Consider the following 15,629-nt stretch of genomic DNA (forward strand, 5'->3'; position numbering starts at 1 on the left):
TTTAGTCCACAACAGTGAAAAACCTGACTAAAACACCCCCAAATGTCATTCATCATTCATTTGTCCACTGGAATATTTTCTGAACATCTATTCTGTGCCAGTTTTGTCCCTGATACTTGTATATAGTGGTGAATAAAATAGGCATAAATCTATTGCCCTCACAAAGATTATAGTCTAATGCAGAAAATAAACATGAGTCAGATAATCACAATTAAATGAATAATTGTAAATTACTGCAGGTATGAAAAAAGTCAGAGAATGGATGCTTTTCGAAGAAAGGGCTCTAAGGGAAATAGTACTTTTGCTGGGACCTAAAGTGACCTAAAATAACATTCAAATTGGGTAAAATTCATGAATACAAAGGGGAATTAAGAATATTTCCATTAAAACACACAGTAAGTGCCAAGACCCTGATACAATAACCTCAATGTAGCTGAGTTGAAAAAGAGATAATATGATTCTAGTCCTCAAATAAGTGAACAATGAGACTGGAGACAGAAGTAAGGACATCATTGCATGAGGCCTTACAGGCTATCCAGGGATTTCAGAGTATGTTCCAAGTGCAATGGAAAGCCATCGAAGGGTTTTGCCCAAGGAAGAGCAAAAAAAATTTTTTTTAATATTACAATAAAGGCAAAAAAATCACTGCTTACTAGAGTCGATGTACCAGGGTTATGGCACACCATCTGTTTTTATTTTAGTTGAAAGATATCAGTTTGGTCTTGAAGATTGTTAGCCATAGAAGGATAATTATTTTCTTAGCCTGACTCACACCTCTAGGAACCATCCAACACTGATATTACCAAGAAGACAAGGCAGGTGTTTTACACTTCCCTTAGCAACACATCAACTTTGCCATAAAGGTACTCTATGATCACCAAGAGTCACTGTGAATCACGCTTCTCCCATGAAGTCATTCTCTTCTCAGGAGAACATATCTTCTAGGCATGATGGGTCTAGCAGGTTCACTGCTAATAGAAGACACATCCCTAAGCATAAAGGGCTTCTTCAGTCGACCTCAGGCACAGGAAAATCACTTACCAAACTCTTGCTTTCGATGACCAGATGGAGGAGAATGATGAACAAAGCCGCTGTGTTCAGGGGGTTTCCAAATGTAAAGATGTCAATGTCTGAGCCCTGGTAGGTCTACAAGGAAAGGACAGCAGTAGGTGAGCAAAAGAGGCCTCCAAAGTGTGAACACCACCACTCTACGACAGCTCAACCCAGGCTTGAGTCCTTTCTATAATTTCCTAGTAACTGTCTTTTAGGATAAATGAACATGTCCAGAAGAGAGACTGATCCTCTTCCAGTCAGGTCATCTAAGTTTTAAACTTTTCAGTTGGAATTCCTTTGTATTCTGAATCATAATTCATCTGCCTAGAAACTCTTACTTATTATTCCTAGTTCTTTAAGGTATAGACAAACATCAAACTTGTTCCACTTAATACATCTTTGAAGCAGCTATTACGAGTTGCCTACACCTCTCCTAGGCAAATATCTCCCTGCCCACCTGTATATCTTCAAGTCCTTATCCAGTCTTCAATGACACACTCTCATCTTTACCTTCTTCTGAATATACCACAGGTTGCCTTGTCTATGTTGCTCTTGAAGTGTAGGATAGCCAGAATATTCAGTTAGGTTAATTCAAGTGATTTGAGTAATAAATTAGAATTGCTACCTTAGAGACAACCATTTTTCTTACCTATAATACCATACTCTGTTAGCACAATCCATTGATGGAGCAAGTGTTTTCCTCTGGGAAGAGGTGTATGCAGACAGGCAGCTTATCTATGCTGCTTTGTTTTTGGTGTTAGGCTGAATTTTTAAAATTAATTTTATGTTTCCGTGCTTAATAATATTTCTTCCATTCTTTATCTGTAAATTGGGTTTTTTCATTTTGGAGAGACTACTTATAGGAACTTAAATTCCATACTCTGGATGTCATAGTGGTAGAATTAGCCTGACACTCATAAAACTTCAATATTCTGACTTTGCCTCTCTGATTTTTGCTAATCTAATTAGATGATCAGATATTCAATTTTATTCAAGTAATTGACACATAGTATTAAGCAGTTCAGGGTGAACAAGAACCAAGAAGTTGGGGATGTAACTCAGTGGCACAGCACTTGCCTAGCATCCCTGGTATCACAAAAACTAACAACAACAAGAAAACAAGAGAACCAAAAGAATTCAACTAGGTATGGAATTTAATTCATTACCAAACATACTTTTTAGAGGGTGGTTATAGGCAATTAACAATCAACCTGATTTTATGAGCGATCTATACGTCTACAGGCTAATATTAGAGTTAAAGTTCAAAGAAGCAGTGATTCATTAATCAAAGACTTACAAAATAAGGCACAAAGAAGCAGACGAGGCTTTGATAAAATGCATCCAACAAGGTGATCCAGAAGGTGAGGGGCAAGTACGCCTGGAAAAGAAACAGTATGTTAGGGAGGGAGTAAGATTGACAAGGGTCAAACAAAGTCAAGCAACAACACAGGCCGGTGCTTGCTTTTGCTTCTCTGGGTGAAAACTCTATTCCTTCATTCTCTCACTCATGAAACGGGAGAACTTGTCAACAATGGTAGAAAAATAAGGGCAGTTGAATGTAATTAAAAAAAAAAGTTCTTAAAGATAATCTTATTAAACTCACTGAATTGATTTAAAATCTAACTTCATCACTGGATGAATTTCCTTTTGATGATAGGGGCCCAAACCAGGGCCTCAAGCATGCTAATACATGCTCTACCACTAAGCTACATCCCCATCCCCTTTTGGATTGTTCTTAAATTTACCTGAGACAGAACAAGCAGTCCTAATTTTTCATTTCCTATTGATTAGAAAGTACTCTTCTAAAAACTCCAAATCCATTCACTTATCTTTATCTTCACCACTCCCTTCAATCCAGTTTACCATCAGCTCCTCTCCAAATGCCTGGAAAGCTATCTACATGCCTCCTTTGCTCTCTTTCCTACCCTCATCCAATCCTCACATACCAACCAGTTGGCTTTCTAAAATTGCAAATTAGTTCATGCTATATTCCTAACTAATCAAACTGACTCCTTTCAGTCACTCCAGTGGCTTCCTGCTATGTTTACAATACAATCTTAAGTTCCTTCCCATGACCTACAGGGTCCTGCATAGTCTGTTCATACAATAGCTTTCCAAGGTCACTTCTTACATTATTATCCCACAGCATGGGCCAGATCCATTCTTTCCTGGAGGATTCATCTGTGCTGTTCTCCCTGCCAGGAATTATTTGTCCTGGAACTTCCACGTGACTACTTCTTCATTATCTACAGCCTATTGTAAATATCACCTCCCCAGAGAGGCACAGAACATCAGTCTCAACATCATGCCCACTCATTCCATACTACTATGGCATCCTTAGCAGTTGCTCTTCATTATCAGAGATCATCTTACTTACTTAATGAAATTCTGGTTCTCTCAATCAAATGCAAACTTTATAGAGTAGGACTATGACTCCTATTTCAAGTAATCAAAACAGTGTTTGATACAGAGTAGGTACTAAAAAAACATTTATTGGGTTAATAAGCTATTCTATAACAGCTCATTTGCTGAACTGCTTCCTAACTGAAGCTTGTAAAAATAAAGATCAAATTAGAGACACTAGTCAAATGATTGAAAATGGGTTCTCAAACAAGAGCCAATTCTTATTGTAAGGTAGTGTTTGTGAAAATGGATTCTGAGGCTATAGTCAGACCCAGCACGGAAGAGTTGAGTGTTTGATAGTGATGGGTGCCAAGGAAAAAAATGGGAAACGTGTGTGTCATATTCCTGAGCTAGTGTTTCTTTTCCTGACATGTTTTTCTTAACTTTGTTTTCTTTCAGTACAAACAGAATCTGAAACCGCCTTGAAAATGTCTATTGCTTCCTAAAGAATAAAGCTTTATAAAAATACAAATTCTTTTTGTATTCTTCCATTCTTCAAAACGCTACATTTGGCATTTATTTATTTATTTGTTTATTTATTTATTTATTTATTTATTTATTTATTTATTTATTTATTTATTTATTTATTTTTGCGGTGCTGGGGATTGAACCCAGGGCCTTGTGCTTGCAAGACAAGCAGTCTACCAACTGAGCTATATCCCCAGCCCTACATTTGGCATTTATTAAAAAAAATCTGTTTGTCCTCTAGAGAATCAAAGAACTGAAGGTTCATTTTCCAGTCTATTTTTCCCAGTATCTCTCAGTATTTCCTTACTGGAGATGATGGGATATTCTGTCTTTCTTCACATGTCCATTGCTTCTAGACCAGCAGCAACATGGTCCAATAGAGGAAGAGTGTGTTAGAGACAGAGGGACAACCAAGATGCCACTGGACAAGAGAGAAAGATCTGGGGATAAGTTAACTATGACTTCACACTTTTGTGGGAAGAGAGGCTGCTCAAAAAACTGAGATTGAAAAGGTAAAAAGTACAAATGCCCCATGATTACATGAAGAGAGGACTTATAATAGGAATAAAGAGAGTAGAGACAAGGAAAAGATAAATCAGAGGTTGGAGGGATTCACTCACAGGATCTCCTGGAAAAAGAAATGGAAAATCTGAACATGAAGTCAAAGCCAGAAAAGAGGACTGGGTGTGTGATAAGAGATGGGTAAGAGGTGATAGCTTCTTGGAAGGGGATCCTCTGACTGTAGACTTCCAGACCCATCTCATTGAGGAGGTTCTGTAGCCCTGGAGTGTACATTTCATGACACCAAAGACAGGAAATGATCTAAGCATAAAGCCGAATTTGCTTGGAGGCCAAGTTCAAAGAGAGGACAAATTCTGGAAGGAAAGTCAATGAAATTACCTTTTGTCAATAGCCAAATGCTGGGAATCTGTCTGCTATTATCGTGTTTTATAAAATTGGCTAGCTCAGTAGAACAATGTGTACAAAGAAATGATAACAGGTCCAATAGCAGGAAACAATGAGCTCAATTTTCCCAAGAGTATAATCTTCAGACTGCACAAATGGGCCTCTAAAACACTAGCTACAGAAATTTTGAAAGCCTCTCTTCTTTCCCCAATTGACTTTGAATTTAACTTAGGCCTAGGGTGCAGGACAACTGTTAATGATAGCAACTACACAATCCTGTATCCTAGCCTTGAACTTTAAGTCATATTGGACTCCTTCAGGGAAATGTATGTAGTATCTTGATTTGAATGAGTTGGATGAGCTTAAAGGAAGGATCTGAAAGGAAGCATTTCTTCTTCCTGAAGACTGTGACTTCTCTGGGTAACTTCCAGGCAGCTAAAGATAGTAGGTGATTTTCCCTTCCATGAAAGGCCATTCAAGTCAAAATAAAGTTAGACTGATGAAAACAAACGCATCATTTTACAAATTTCACATTTCCTCAAGTTTCTGTTAATTCTGGGGAATAAAGTAAAAATACTGAAAGCCTAATGTGGTTAGAAATTTTACATGTATTCTTTTCCTTAATCTTCATATCATGTCTTTTATAGTAAATAAACTGAAAGAAACATAGGCAAGTTAAATAACTTAACTTTGGTCACATACCAAAGACCCAGAATTTGAGGTCTGGCTAAATAAGGTTAAATATAACCCATTATTTCTAAATGTGCTGATCCATGTCAACATCAAATAAAGCCAACACACACACTTCCTATGATGCATCTCACTTTGTTCTGTCCAGTACTTCTACAGCAAACTCTTCCTCTTAATCCTGACCATTTAGTCCATCTCTGTCCTGGGGAATGGTGGATATCCCAGACCTGGTCAAAGAGAAACTATTTTTCTAACCACAGTGATAAACAAAGGAAAATGCATGTGACAAGCCAGGCCAAGAGTCAGAGCCAGGAAAGTTGCTTGAAGAATAACAATGTTCTGTCACCATTACTCCTGGATTTTGCAGCTATGTGAGTCAATCCATTTCTTTTTCCACTAAAGTAATCTGAGCTGATATAATGGGGTATAATGGGGTATACATATATATATACATATACACACACATATATATGTATATACATACATAACTTAACACAATTTATAGAACTTAATAACACAATTATATATATGTATATGTATATATATGTGTATATATAAAATATTTTACATGTATTTATATTCCTATAAGTATTTTATATAACTATATAAATATTTATACATATATATGTATTTTACATATACATATATCATTTTTTAGGGGGGTTACTTATAAATGTTAGTCAGAACTCTGGCTAACAGAATTCTCTTTTCAACCCTGGAACATCTGACCAGATGGACCACTTGGCTTTGTCCACTTATGGGTGTCTAAAGTTCCTGGTTCAGCTCACTCCCTGAAATCTTAACATTCTTGTGACAGCACTTTGAATTTCTGACCATTGGTGGGAAACTAAAGGTCTAAAGAGAGTATCAGAAGCATCAGAGTTCTTTCTGCTACTTAGCACAAAGATAGACAGCGTGGGCTTAGGTACCAGGGTTCAACTGTGCCACTCACTAGCTCTGTGACTTGAACAGGTTACCAAAGGCAATCCCTTGTACTTGACTTTCCTCATCTGCAAAGTACAGATTATGATAGCACCTACCTTGTATGGATATTTTGAGAATTAAATTTACGCATGTTAAGCATTTAGAATAGTGCCTGGCATTGCATAAATGCTCTTAAGTACAATATTAAAGTTGGTTGCTATTAAGTTTGTAAAAGAAGAAGTAGAAAGAAAAGACTTTTTAGACAGACCCCTCCCCTTAATAGGCAATTATAATCCTCTATGTAAGAGACAATGAGGGAATTATAGAAGCAAGGGATTAGCTGTCAGACTTTTGGAAAAATAACCCTTTTGAAGTTCAGATTCCCTATTTAAGAATGGAAAAAATACCAGATTCTGTCTCAAAGGGTTTTCTTGAAGATAAATGAGGCCTGGGATATTTAATAGCAGAATGAATTGTATAGTAGGGTTTAATAAATGCTAAATAATATTAGCATTATTAGCTGGAAGGTTGCAAACATGGAATTTCTTCTCATGAGTACCAAGGCCTTTCATTGATTTACCTGAGTTCATATCGGAGATGAGTAACTTAATATCTTGCCTGGAGTAGAGATCCTTTAAAACAATCAGACATTTTAAATAGTTCCGAGAAGACTGCCATTTTTGGGCTGGGTTGACTGGCATGGGCTGGGTTGACCATGGGTGTGCATCTGTCTAAGCTTTTTTGCCTTGGCACCTACCTCTGATTTCTGACCACTCTGGTAAAGTTCAGGCAATTGCATGAGGGTCTCTGCAGATACATCCTTCTCCAAAACACCATAAATGACAGGAGGAGCAGATGTGAAAAGGAGGTTGAAGAAGATCAAAACCCAATAGTCAGTCATGGATGTTCCTGAAAACCCACAAAAGAACTGGTACCAGAAAAGGAGGTTCACATAGGCCTATGGACACAAAGAGGAACATTCAGATCTTAGAAACAGCAATGCATACTGTAACCACACGTTCGATAGGCTGTTATTTTGAGCTGTATATAACCTTAGCTTCTCTGAAGAAATGGAAGGTCACAACTTGCCATGCAGTTTTTTGTTGTTGTTGTTGTTTGCTTGTTCGGTAAATGTGTTATTAAGTTAAAAGGAAGACAAACACACACACGCGCACACACACACACATATACCACACTTATACACCACTTGTACGTGTTGGTGGCACTGACCCAGGTGCTTTACAAATAATTCATTTAATCTTCATAACAACTTGGGGATTATTTTGTCCCTATTTTACATATTCATATCTTAATCCCCAAAGTGATGGTACCAGGAGGTGGAACCCTTGAGAAATAAGGAGTTCATGCTGGTGGAGCCCCTTGAATGGGATCAGTGCCCTTAAAAAATGGACCCCAGAGAGTTCTTGCTCTCCTTTAAAGTGCAAGGACACCATGGGAGGTCTACATCCGAGAAGGGGGCCCTTACGGAAATCAACCATGCTGGCCCCCTGATCTCAGATCTCCAGCCTCCAGAAACTGTGAGAAGTCACGTTCTGTTGTTTACAAGCCATCCATCTTTGGCACTCTGTTATAGCAGCATTAAACAGACAGACTCTGAGGCACAGTGAGGCTAAGGAATTTTCCCAAAGTCATCCAGCTAACGAATGACAGAGTCAGTGATCAACTGAGACATTTTCGTTCTAGATGAAGAGAACCCAGCCCAGTGCCTGGCACAGAGCAGGCACTCCACAAATGCTCATTTTCTTGCTTTCTCTTCCATACTTATTTCTCAGTGGTGAAGTGAGATGGTGCCAGCAGAGTGGCCAACCATCCCAGTAGGCTTGAGACTGAAGGATTCCCTGGTGATGAGACCCTCATGCTAAAACTGAAAAGTCCCAGGCAAACCTGACTAATAGGGTGCTCTGGAAGCCAGGCACATGGATCCTATGATTAGCTTTAGGCCATTTTCCTAACCTCTCTGAATTTTGGCTTCCTCTTGTGTAAAATGAGGATTATATCACCCCAGGACTTAACATCAAGATCAAGTTAGAAAGTGTTCAGGCCTGGTGAAGAAGCGTCTTACAAATGTTAAGATGTCGTTGGCAACATAGATACACGAGAACACCTTACATCAAGGGCCACAATCCTTAAAATAGACTTTAATTCTAGGGTCATGGACATGTACTATGTTCAGCTCCTGAAAACACATACATAAGGGATACGGTGGCTTGATATATTACCCTGGGATATGAATCCATAGTCTTCATCAATATCTCAAAGTCCAACACCCAAGAAACACAATCTCAAAAAGATAAGCTTACTTTAATGGTTTCTGGTCCTGATCCATTTCTCTCTAGCTTATAAAATATTCACTGATTAGTTAGGTAAGTAAGAAGTAGAAATCAAGTCTGTAGGATATCAGTACAAACGAGTATCTAAGGGTTTCAAGGCAGAGTCAGCAGAGATCCTTACTCCCTGGGGGTGCACTGCACTGACTAAAGTGCTCTCTGTCTCCAAGAACCTGTAGTTTCTTTTTCTATTATTTCTGTTTATTAACCCTTGAGTTTAATCTCAGGTTAAAAGTGAGGCAGTAGGAATGGCTTGCATCACAACAGGAAAAAGTATAAAAAAGCAAAGTATTTAAAAAAATAAAATCTTGGGAAAGGTACTCCTTTTGAAAAAGCATGGAACATTAAGTCAAAATTTTAAATTATAAGTCGCAACTTTTCCTAGAATCATAAACTGAAACAGAGATTTTATATGTTGACATATTTTTGTAAAGAATCTGAGCTTTCTTAAACTTTGACTAAATGTGTTAATGTGACTTAGTAAAGAACTTCCTAAAACTTTCATCATGCTGCATGAAAAAAGAATTCCCTCTCTTTCTCTCTCTCTCTCCCTCTCTCTCTCTCCCTCTCTCTCTCTCTCTCTCTCTCTCTCTCTCTCTCTCTCTCTCACACACACACACGCGCGCGCGCGCAAATCTAAATTAACCAATTACATAAAGGGGTATTCTAAAAATGAACCATTATTTTTTCCTAAAGATGGTATTTTCAATAGAGTGATGTAAACTTGTCTACTAGTAACATGCTACATATGGACTTTAAAGACTGAATAAATTGGCCTAAAAATCATGATATATTTATATATTCAGCCCACTTACAAGATATTTAAGTGAATCAACCTAAAGCAATATGACTTTATAAAAAGGAAAACAAGTTTAAATGAGATGCTAAAGAATAGGAGTCAGAACCTCCATTCAAATTCTGCCCTGTTGGTAGTTAAGCATAATCAACAGAAAGTTCCATTACTATTAAGTAACTACTAAGCACAGAGTATACAAGTTGGATAGAAAATTCCCAAAGCTGTGAGTCTTGCACGCTCCAGGTTGGGCATTCTATCAGAATTTTACCTGTATCTGTCTCCAATACACCACAGGAGACATCAATTGGGGATAGCAGCTATTTTTTTATCTCCAGCAAAATGGAAGCAAACCTTTTCATTTTCTACTGTTAGCATTAAACATTTCATAATTGTTTGTCAGGATCTTTTTATAGAAGGCCAGAAATTAGATTTTAAATGAACCAGACATGACTTAATTGAATTTAAATGCATAGGGAGTACCATGGACAGGTCGAGCAATGTGTTGTCAGCAGTTCAAACACACACACTCCCAGATTATTTCTGATAAGACAGCAGGACTGCTCCTGCTTGTTCCCCAAACACCAAAAATGTGAGCTTAGCCTAAGACACTTCTACTGTCCTTGATACAACCAGGATTAGAGCAGGGGGATGGGGAAGGGACAAATTCTCTGGGTTTACATACCACACTTTTTTTTTTGGAGTTCTTGATGGTCCACATGCCTCCATCCTATTTGTTTCTTTTTATGTGCTGAGGATCAAACCCAGTGCCTCCCAAGTGCTAGGCAAGCACTCCACCATGAACCACAGCCCCAGCCCCAACATACCACATTCTTGTAGAAAAAATAGAGGATCATGTTGGAAAGTCGTGTGTAACACCAGTGCCCATGGACAAGAAGGAGCTTGCTCAGATGTCTGAATTGAGAAATGGCGAAGTCACTGGCCATCACAGCCTGCAGGCACAATGGAGAGACCACCCTGAGCAACAGAACCCGTTAAAATAGCCACAGCCTGGCACAGAAAATCTGACCCTCACTACACTCCAATTAGTCAACTCTACCCTTCAAGTAGATAAAAAGAGAGAGAACACACACACACATACACACAGAGCAACAACAACAACAACAAAAATACACAGAGCTAATATTCCACTTTGCGATTTGGTCACATGAAACAAGACGGGTTCCTAGTACACCACAGAAATCAGGTCCCTTAGCAAGAACTCTGTCTTCTGCATTACAATAAGGTTTTGCTTCTCTTCAATGAAGAGAATATCTCTTGTAGTCAGGACTTCATGTACATTTGTATAATGGATAGGCAGAGAAGCATCTGAAGTTCTCATCTTTCATGAAGATACTGTTGTATATAATTCTTGGGAAACTCTGAACCTCAGATTCCACCTTCCACTGACAGTCCTTGATCCATACATTAAAGTCTTTCAAATTACTGGTTTTTCTCTGAATTTTGTGCCTACAATACTAACCAACACACACACACACACACACACACACACACACACACACACACACACAGGCAAATAGGATGCTCTCACCTCCCTCCTGCTAACCCTCTCACATCCTTCCCCTTCCCTTCCCTTCCCTTCCTCAAGATAGTTATATATTTATTCAAATTCTAGTGGTTTTCTTCAGTGTCAGAATTTACCAGGCTATTGAAGAGCTAAGGAATAAATTCCCATGAACAAAATATGCTCTATTTTTAAAACAGTACAAGTGACCCATACTAAAATTACCCATGAAAATACTGTAATATTCGTCTTGTAAATAATCCATGAATGAATGAATAAAGTTCCAGTCTCCAACTCTTAGCTAACCTCACAACCTTACTTTACCATGAGATTTTACCATGGAGGAGGTTGCCCTCAGATAGGCAGGTCAAGGTCATGGTATTTGGGTGCACAACATCTACTCACTTGCATGCCTTCTTGACCTGAGACCCCAACCCCGATGTCTGCCACTTGTATCATGCTAACATCATTGGCACCATCACCTTCATGAGACAGGAGAAAAGGTGAGAAACACATGAGGAATAAAGATATAAACTTTGCAATTCAGTAGAGACTATGCATGTGAACAACAACAACAAAAAATCTTTCAAGGTTTATTCCATTTCCCTAAGTTACCCGGAAGCTATTTGAGCAGAAATTAGATGTGGCATCCCACTGCCAGCAGGGAGAATTTGAAACTCAATACTCTCTTAAGATCCTTCATGTTATGGCATGCACCTCCCTGAACTAAACATCCCTGATTTTCTTGCCACCCATGTTGCTTTTGATTTCCCAGATATACCCTATTCCTTCAACACTGGTGGTCTCTCTTTTCTGAAAATACTGTCTTCTTCCTCCCCCTACCTCCTCTTGATGGATTCCACTTGTTCTTGCTCTCAGATTAGACATCATTTTCTCTGGGAAAACCTTTTCCTATTCCTTTTAGATTAGATACCATTTTCTTAGCACCACCCTGTGTATCTCCATCCTACCTATAACAGGGGATTATGATTGAATAAAGATTTTTCTTGTCTCCTCCAACACAGGAAGTTTCTTAAGAAAAGGTATCACACTTCTGGTAATGAACAGATATTGTTCCCAAAGGTTCACTAATCATTGATCTCTTTCCTGGTAATAGCATGCTGATGTTTTTTAGGAGCTTTGCATCTATGTGATTTGTTAGGGTGAATCCAAACACCCATATTTATGGATGGGAAACTGACCCAGACTTGGAAATCAATATATTCTATTACCTGGCCTTAGTGATTGCTCAGTGATGGACATATGACTCAACTTAGTTAATATAATTATGAAGTTCAGCGATTCTAGCTTCAGGAATATCTTGGATAATTAATTCATTTATATGTTTACTCAACAAGATATTCACCAAAATTTCACCCTACCTCATCTAGATACCGAAGTGTCTTAGAATTTCAACTCATACCCCTTCTCCTCTCCATTTATACTGTCTTTGGTGGTCTTACAATATCAAGGCTCTGATATTTATCAGATTTAAGATTTACCAAATTATCTCTCTATTCAATTCTTCACTGCTCAATCCAGACCTTTATTCTAGCTGCATACTTCACATCTTTGCTTAGATACCTAAAGGACTTTTCAAACTTTATAAGTGTTAAGGCCCAACTCCTGATTCCTTCAACCTCCATCTCAGTAACTGGGTGGCTCTATTCTTTCTACTTTTAGACTAAGGCTTGGTACACCCTTTGGTAACTCTTTCTCTCAAGTAACATATCCAGTTCATCAGCATACGTCACCAGTTTTTTCTTCAAACTTCGTTGGTTTGCTCCCATCTGGGCCCACACCACCATCATCTCTTCCCTGAATTATTTCAACAGCCTCCCAACCATTTTCATTACTTTTGGAACCCAACACTTACTCTCCTACACTGTGATTCTTTAAATTCAAGATAGATCAGGCCCCATCTTTGATTAAAATATTGGCTTCCTATCTCTTCAGGGTGAAGCCAAAATTTTATAATGGCCGTTATGACCATTGAGATCTGGCCACCTGCCCATCATGAACCTTCTCTACCCTTCACGAACCTGCAGAGAACTCGTCCCTTTGCTCATCTGCTTTGGCCTTGGACACACCAAGCATGGTCCTCTTCATGGCTTTTACATTTGCCATTCTCTCTGCCAGGAATGTTCTCCCCCAGATCTTCGACAGTTCCCTTATCATTCCCTCATGTCTTCTCACAGACAGCCTTAGCAGTGAGACCTTCTCTGCAAATTTAAAGTGTAACCCCTTTTCCCTATGGTCCACATTCCCTCATTGTTTGTTTTTTTTCAATAGCATTGGTCCCTATCTCATGGATTCCACGTTTGTCCCTTTTGTTGATTCTTCTGTATATCCTCCCACTATTTGGAGGCTCCTTAAGATAAGGAACTTGGTCAATTTTATAATGCTGTAATTTCCCCACTGTCTAGAAATAAAGCTTGGGACAAAGAAGACATTCAATAGATATCTGTTGAATGTATAAATAAATGACTTGTTCATGGACCTGAATTTAACTTTCCTGAAGGTGGAAGTGGATTTTTCAGTTTTATGAGTAAACATTCCTCTCTGCTTAACTGTTGAGTTCAGGGTCTGCCATGGATCCCAAGCAGACTATTGTATTGTTTACCTTGTTACAGGCCTAACACCTGGTTCATGGTAGGTAGTCAAAGAGATGATGAAGGGACAGTGGGAGAGGATGGAGGGATGTGGAGAGAAAGGGGAGAGAAAGTGCTGGAGAAAAATGACAGACAGAGGTGCAGATGTACAGAAGGATGTACAGGCAGAAAGATCAGCTGCCGGTATGTGTCCACTCACCAATGGCCAGGGTCATCACCTGGAGATGGTTGCGTACCAATTTCACCACCTCACTTTTCTGCAGGGGTGTGGCTCGGCAGCAGACCACAGCTTGGCACCAAGCAGTCAGCTCCAGAAACTGCCTCTGCAGACTCTCTTGCAGGGCAAACTCCAGGGTCTTCCCAGTGATAATGAGTCCAGCCCGTGGTCCCGAGTCCGGGGGGACAGGAGGCTGAGGGAAGTCCTTCCTTAAAGATGCTTGCTCTGGAGGGGCTGAATGTTTCTTCTGAAGATCTTTCAAAATTGTGCCCATCAGCATCTCACAGGCATCCTTTAACCAAGAGGCAAAGATAGTTAACCTGCGGGCTCTGTTGGACAGCCAGCTAAATTTTCCATGTCATTCTTGGGCAATTGCAGGATCAAGGCAACCTTGGGTACTTTCAGAGATTTCACAGCTCTTCCACTGAGAGTTCTGTGTGTATGTGGGGACGAGTTAAAAGGATGGGGGGCATCTCACCCCCAATTCTACAGGTGCAGTGTCTATATAAAATGTAAAATTTCTTAATGCATGTGGTTGCCTTCTCAAACAGCTAATCACAAGAGTCCTTCAGTCTCATACTGCTACTTACTACCTGCTTGATCTTGGGCAAGCCTCTCTGAGCCTCTACTTTCTCATCTGAAAGATGCAAGCGTTAATCTCTATCATAATACTGTTTTGAGAATTCAGTGAATAACATGCAAAACTCCTAGTCTAAGGTACAATGTAGCAGACATTTAAAACAATGATCCTTTTTATATTCCTTTTGATTCAACACAGTCATTCACTCACTTGGCATTTATTGAGCAACTAGTTATTAGAAAACACTCTAGGCTCTGGAGATGTATCAATAAACACAACAATCCCTGCCCTTATGGAGTTTACATTCTCGTCAGGATGTTCCTAGGGGTGCTTATCAACCAGGTTTGCTTACACCCCCATTCTACACTAGTTAGAAGTTCTTTTGAGGCCAAGAAGTCTAACAATGAACTTATCTAGAAATTATTGGGTCTAATGACCACAAAGGACAAAGCCCAAATCCAGCAATAAATTTAAATTTATACATTAATCCCCAAATAGTTTGTTAATGAAAAAGTCCTTCATTTAGTGCTTATTTACTCTTATTTTGAATGTTGTTCTACCAAACATTTCTCCATCCAGAACAAAATAAGAGGAGGAAGAAAAAAGTAGGTATGGATATAGAAGCATGACCCAGCAAAGACTTAATAACTACATAAATTATAAAGAAGAGATCTACTGTTTTGAATGTAGTTTGTTACCAAAACTCATATTGAGACTTAATTCCCCCATGCAATGGTACTGAATGGTGATAGGACTTCTAAGAGGTGAGGCCCGGTTGGAGGTGATCTGGTCATTACTGCCCTTGTGAAGGGATTAATGCTGGTTTTTCAAAATGGCTTAGGTCCAGTAGAAATAAATTAGTTCCTTCAAGAACAGGTTGTTATAAGAGCTAGCCTGACCCATCCTTATACTTCTGCTTCCATTTTTGCCACATGAGCTTTTCCACACTCACTGTTTTCACATGCACTCTTGCCACAAGGGGCTATCTGGCATGAGGTTTTCACCAGATGCTGCAGCTGGTACCATGCTCTTGGACTTCCAGAACAGTGAGCTAAATAAACCTTTTTTCTTTAGAAAGTACCAGCCTTGGGTATTCTGTTATAACAACAT

General features: G+C 39.0%; 1 protein-coding gene across 3 annotated transcripts in view; it reads right to left on the reverse strand.

Annotated features, from left to right (window-relative positions):
• ATP10D (ATPase phospholipid transporting 10D (putative)) overlaps positions 1-15,629 on the reverse strand; it is a 105,292-nt gene that overhangs the window by 3,837 nt on the left and 85,826 nt on the right. For all 3 annotated transcript variants that reach the window (XM_079153918.1, XM_079153919.1, XM_079153920.1), the window contains exons 16-21: positions 13,922-14,231; positions 11,516-11,592; positions 10,413-10,538; positions 7,202-7,402; positions 2,351-2,431; positions 1,042-1,146 (exon numbers count right to left, since the gene is read on the reverse strand). In XM_079153918.1, coding sequence (XP_079010044.1) covers positions 1,042-1,146; positions 2,351-2,431; positions 7,202-7,402; positions 10,413-10,538; positions 11,516-11,592; positions 13,922-14,231 — 900 coding nt within the window. The remainder of the gene's footprint in view (positions 1-1,041; positions 1,147-2,350; positions 2,432-7,201; positions 7,403-10,412; positions 10,539-11,515; positions 11,593-13,921; positions 14,232-15,629) is intronic.

The sequence above is a fragment of the Sciurus vulgaris genome (assembly GCF_902686455.1).
Source record: "Sciurus vulgaris genome assembly, chromosome: 9".
NCBI classification, from domain to species: domain Eukaryota; kingdom Metazoa; phylum Chordata; class Mammalia; order Rodentia; family Sciuridae; genus Sciurus; species Sciurus vulgaris.